Consider the following 5,754-nt stretch of genomic DNA (forward strand, 5'->3'; position numbering starts at 1 on the left):
CTTCGTCTCCTTAGGCCCATGCCATTTTCAGTGATGACTTTGCCAAAGGTTTGTTACCTGTAGGTTCTCGTCATAGTCAATGGATCCTTGAAAGCGGAGCTACATATCATATTACTTCTTCCGCTTCATGTTTAGTTAACACTTCTGCTTCGCATTTGCCACCTATTTCTTTGCCTAGTGGTGCTACCTGGTACTCTTCGTTTAAATTCCTCGGTTAATTTGAGAGATGTTTTAGGTCTCTAATTTTAAAGTGGACCTTTTATCGGTTGGTAAGCTTACAGATGGATTATCGTGTTGTGTAACATTTTTTCCTTCTTTGTGTGTTTTGCAGGAGTTGGTTTCGAAGGCGATGATTGGTGTGGGTAAGCGATGTGGCGATCTATATTACCTCGTGGCCCTTGCCTCCTCTATCCCCACCTGTCACCTTCTCTGCAACATCATCAACATCCCATCCTCCCTATGGCATAAACGCCTTGGTCACCTTTCATCTACTCGTTTGCAAGCTTTAGCTTCTAGTTTTCTTAATTGTTCTTTTGATTCTAGTCATGTTTGTGATGTTTGTCCTTTGGCGAAACAAACTCGTCAACCTTTTGGTTTAAGTTCAATTTCAACGACTTTCCTTTTGCTTTAATTCATTGTGATATTTGAGGCCCGAATCATTATTCTTCCCTATCTGGAGCTCATTATTTTTTAACCATTGTGGATGATTTTTCTTGCTTTACATGGGTCTTTCTCATGAAACATAAATCAGATACTTAACAATTAATCAAGGATTTTTTGTTTATGTCAATACCCAAGTCCATACTAACATCCAATGCATTTGTACTGATAATGGAGGCGAATTTTTTTTCTCTTCGTAATTTTTTCTCAGACAATGGGGTCCTTTTTCAAATTTCTTGTGTTTATACCCTTCAACAAAATAGCGTTGTTGAACGAAAACATAGGCACCTCCTTGAAACTGCTCGCGCCCTTTGCTTCCAATTATATCTTCCCCTAAAATTTTGAGGTGAATGTGTTCTTACAGTTGCTTATCTAATAAACCATCTCCCTACCCATCTTCTCCATAATAAATCTCCTTTTGAGGTTCTTCATAACAAAACCCCAACCTATGACCACTTCCGTGTCTTTGATTGTCTAACCTATGCCACCATTATTATTCCCACCATTAAATTTTCCTCTCGGGCCCATCATTGCATCTTCCTTGGTTACCTTCATGGACAGAAATCATACAAACTATACGACCTAGACACTCACCGCACTCTGACCAGTAGGGATGTAATCTTTCATGAAGATTCCTTCTCTTTTGCCGTTAACCCCACCCCTACCTCATCCCCCACGCTTACACTGCCTCTTCCCTCTCATTTGGACCTTTCCTATCCACCACCTCTTGACACCACGCCACCTTCCCATACTGCCACCTCACCCACCTCCACTTCCATGCCCTCTTCCCATGTTGCCACCTCACCTGTCCACCCTCCCACCACTACACTTCCTACCTCACCTGCTCCTTCCACCGATATTGACTTGGATTCCACCCAACTACCCACGAACCCCTCATCTCCCAGCCCACGCCTCGTCCTGACATTCCCCACACCCTACACACTTTTTCCCGTACCTATAAACCCACAACCTATTTAAAAGACTACGTTTGTTCGCAGGTGATTCTGCCACCACACAAATCCTCGACTTCGCAACCTGATTCTGCAAAAGGTATGCGATATCCACTTTGTAATTTTATTTCTTACATCCGTTACTCTCCCAAACATCTTTCATATATTTACTCTGTTAGTCGGAAAGTGGAGCCATCATCCTTCGCCGAGGCTGCCAGCGACCTTAGTTGGCATCGTGCCATGAATGAGAAGCTTCAAGCTTTACATGCCAATGGTACTTGGACTTTGATTACCTTGCCCCTAGCAAAGTTCCCATTGATTGTAAGTGGGTGTACAAACTAAAGTATAATTCTAATGGTTCCATTGAGCGTTATAAAGCTCGCTTAGTTGCTAAAGGTTACACACAGTATGAAGGTATTGATTATCATGACACTTTTTCTCCTACTGCTAAGATGATTACGGTGTGTTGTCTTATTGCTCTTGCCGCTAGTCAGTCTTAGTCTCTTCATCAACTTGATGTTAATAATGCTTTTGTTGCATGGTGATTTGCATGAGGAAATTTATATGTCTCCTCCTCCTGGTCTTCGACGATAGGGGGAGAGTCTTGTGTGTTGCCTTCATAAGTCCCTTAATGGTCTCAAGCAGGCTTCTCGCCAATGGTTTGCCAAATTCACTAGTGCCATTCTTTCCGTTGGTTTTCAACAATCCAAAGCTGACTATTCACTATTCACCAGAAAGTCCGGTACTTTTTTCACAGCCTTGCTCATTGATGTGGATGATATTGTGATTATAGGCAATGACATCAGTGCCATTGAAGTCTTATCTCTGAATAAAAGTCTTCCTATGTATGATTCAAAATTATCTAATAAATGAGAACTTCTCAAGGATCCTGAAAGTATCGACATTTAATAGGCCGGATATCACCTATCCTGTGCATGTTTTGAGTTGGTTTATGCACGAGCCACGTGTACCTCATATGGATGTTGCGCTTCGTGTTGTTCGTTATTTGAAGTCTACTCCAGGTCAAGGCTTATTATTCCGTTCTGAAAACCAAACCAAGTTAGCTACATTTTGTGACTCTGATTGAGCTGGTTGTCTTATCACTCGCCGTTCGACTCTGGGTATTGTGTATTCTTGAGAAATTTTTTGATTTCGTGGTGGACGAAGCGACAGAAAATTGTTTCACTCTCTTTAGCTGAGCCAGAATATAGGGCTATGGCAGGTGCTTGTGAGTTAATTTGGCTTCGGTTTTTGTTGAAGGATTTTGAACATTCCTTTAGATGGTCCTTCCATTTTATTTTGTGATAATCAAGCAGTGTTACATATAACTGCTAATCCTGTTTTTCATGAGTGGACTCGTCACATTGAGATGGATTGTCACTTTATACAAGATAAGATTGCAAATGGCACTATAGAAATCAAGTATGTTGGTACGGCATACCAATTGGCGGATTTGTTCACCAAGCCTCTCGGGAAGGAAAAGTTTTTTACTATGTTACGCAAGTTGGGAGTTCTTGACATCCACTTTCCAACTTGAGGGGGAGTGTTAGACAAGTAGAAACATAGTTAGAGTCTAGATATGATTGTAATCCTAATTGTAGTTGTATTCCTAACTTGTAGGGATAATACCTTGTTGTGCAAGGAATGTAATTGTATATATTCTTAATCACGTATCAATGAAATATACTTTTCAGCCCACATATCTTTTTCTACATTTTGACCATTTCATCCGAATAACCATTTACAGTAGGACTTGGCCAATTGATTCTTAGTCTTACAACCATACCAAGTCCAACAACTACGTCCAGATAATCCAGCAAGGTACTAAAAGAAATTGCACAACATTAATCAAGGGCCAAACTGTTATATACATACCATGAGCTCCGCTAACAAGATCATCGACTCATCTCCAGCTTCTGCCAATTCAAGATACAAATATTTATGTTTCAAAAAAAAGTTATGTGCAATCGACTTTAAGCTGGTTCCATTCACATATAAGATGGAAAATAATACCTTTTCCTGGAACGATTACAACCGGAGCTGATTTACAGTTGCGCATGCAATACTCACTCACACTTCCTTGTAGTACACTGAAGAAATCCCAGCAATAAAGTGAGTAAATGAATTATGTGAGAGAGAGAGAGAGAGAGAGAGAGAGAGAGAGAGAGAGAGAGAGAGAGGAAGGGTACCTTTGAATGAATCCTCTGCCTCTGGTACCTAGGATCACAGCTGCTGGCTTCACTCGTTCTGCTTCCTTGCAAATTACCTTACCAGGATCCCCTTCCACAATCCGGGCACTAGTCCTTACCTACTTCCATAAATATTGTTTAAAATTTTGGATGTGAGAAATTCCAAATGCAAGAAAATAACCTACAGTTGGTTCTCATAATTGTCCACATTATTTACCTATAGAATAACAATAAATACGTTATCTTGACAAATCTGTATCGTCAGATGTCTATATTACCATAATATGAATATAAAAGTCAGGCATTAATCGAAGGCTCAGATTCATGGTATGTAGGAACCACACATTTTATGTTCTCAGACAGTTTGGTAAGTCAACATTTGCCGATAAAAACAGTTCAAGCTGCATTGGGGTATCCATTATTACTGTTATCATGCTATATCGGCATTATCCAATTAATTCGACTAGATTACGCTTATTTATCACAACAATATAGATCGAGTGTAGGCAAATAATGGAACTCATTTATTTGATGCTGCAAATGACTACTCATCATGCCAACTTTACTTGAGAAATTGCAATGGCCAAAAGTTGCTTAAGTGCAATTTTATGTGCAATTTTGGATGCCCCAAATTAGATCATCGACAGTTGACATATAAAATTAGGCATGGCTAATGTTCCACACATGATTGAAAGGGCATTAAGTTACTCTTGCGCCAAGTACAACCCTTAATATACTCACCATGGCAACTTCAAAAGCCTCCATAGCAAGCTTCTGCATAAGCCCCTGACTTGCATTGTAAACAATCTCGTTTTTCACATCTAATCACGAAAAAAATAAGAAGAGGTTAGCTCAAGATAACCGTCTAGGTGCTGCATGATAGGAACAAACATACAACATGAGACTCATATGTATCTACGATTGAAAAAAAAAAAAACAAATCTTGAATATGACACGTCCTATGAACTCTCTCAATACTCTCCTTGTAACAACGGGGTGGGACCCACGAACATGCCTCCCACCCCATTGTTAAAACAAAGTCTCATAGGACCTGTCTCACGGAAAAACCTCTTCACCACAATAATTATACAAAAGATTTAACACTCGAGGTGTGCAATTCAGATTCAAATCAAATACTAACATAAAAAATAAAAATAAAAATAATGTAAAAATGTTAAAATACAGAACAATATCAAGAAAGCTTGCAAATGAAGAAATGAATTAACTGGAAACGGCATGAACAAGATGGATGGTATCCGCTAGCCTGCAGAAATGGATGAGAGGCCAATCGAAAGCGTGCTTGCTGTTGGGCCCATGATCCACAGCTATGACAATGTCACGGCCTCGCCTTCTCACCAGCTTCTCTCTCTCCAGCTCTGCGATTTGAAGCAGCTGCACTTCTCTCCGCCTGTAAACTTCTTCGTCCTGCTTCACCGTCTCCAGGGCCATTATCGTATGATTAGCAGAACCGAATTAAGGATGATTTTAATGATGTGGGTTTCTTATGGCTTTTGGATTTTTGTTGTCGATTTGTTTGTATTGGGATGTTTTGTTCGGGAAATCATGGGCTACGGTTTTGGTGCAGAACCGCCAGGCAGGAGACTTTGGGTGTGGTGTGTACTGTTGAATAAGAAGAGTATTCAAGATAACTAATGATCCCAAGAAGAAGAAAATAGAGCACACTCTTAAAGAAAGCTCACAAAACAAACTAATTAGCACAGCTTTTCTTATTTAGCTCTAGGCTTTGTTTTTCCTTGGATGATCTACAATGCTTGGGGACTTGGGTATTTATAGCAAACCAAATGAAAGCTACACTACACACTTAATTAAACTAAGATTATTTGCTACCACACAAAACCCATTAATTGCACCTAATTTTTTCCACTCAACCATACCTAACATTGCTTAACTTTGCAATTGTAAGCAATTACATCGTCAAACTAGATATGGACTTG

The 5,754-nt window shown here is 39.8% G+C and overlaps 1 protein-coding gene across 1 annotated transcript; it reads right to left on the reverse strand.

The window, feature by feature from the left end:
• Window positions 1–1,373: 1,373 nt before the first annotated feature.
• Window positions 1,374–5,367, reverse strand: LOC137725037 (universal stress protein PHOS32-like). Its single transcript, XM_088693440.1, has 6 exons — window positions 5,026–5,367; window positions 4,541–4,620; window positions 3,800–3,918; window positions 3,624–3,700; window positions 3,486–3,526; window positions 1,374–1,595 (listed from the first exon to the last, which is right to left on the reverse strand). Exons 1-6 carry the CDS (start codon window positions 5,246–5,248, stop codon window positions 1,374–1,376), a joined length of 762 nt encoding a protein of 253 aa, XP_088549566.1. The 5' UTR covers window positions 5,249–5,367.
• Between the last annotated feature and the right edge of the window lie 387 nt (window positions 5,368–5,754).

The sequence above is a fragment of the Pyrus communis genome, chromosome 5 (assembly GCF_041283825.1).
Source record: "Pyrus communis isolate YQ-2024b chromosome 5, ASM4128382v1, whole genome shotgun sequence".
In the NCBI taxonomy this organism is placed as follows: Eukaryota; Viridiplantae; Streptophyta; class Magnoliopsida; order Rosales; family Rosaceae; genus Pyrus; species Pyrus communis.

Coding starts and splice junctions, on each gene's coding strand:
- LOC137725037 (XM_088693440.1), bottom strand. CDS start 5,248: ATGGCCCTGGAGACGGTGAAGCAGGACGAAGAAGTTTACAGGCGGAGA. Junction 3,919..4,540: donor AGGCTTTTGAAGTTGCCATG/GTGAGTATATTA, acceptor TTATGGAAGTAG/GTAAGGACTAGTGCCCGGAT. Junction 3,701..3,799: donor GGCAGAGGATTCATTCAAAG/GTACCCTTCCTC, acceptor GGATTTCTTCAG/TGTACTACAAGGAAGTGTGA.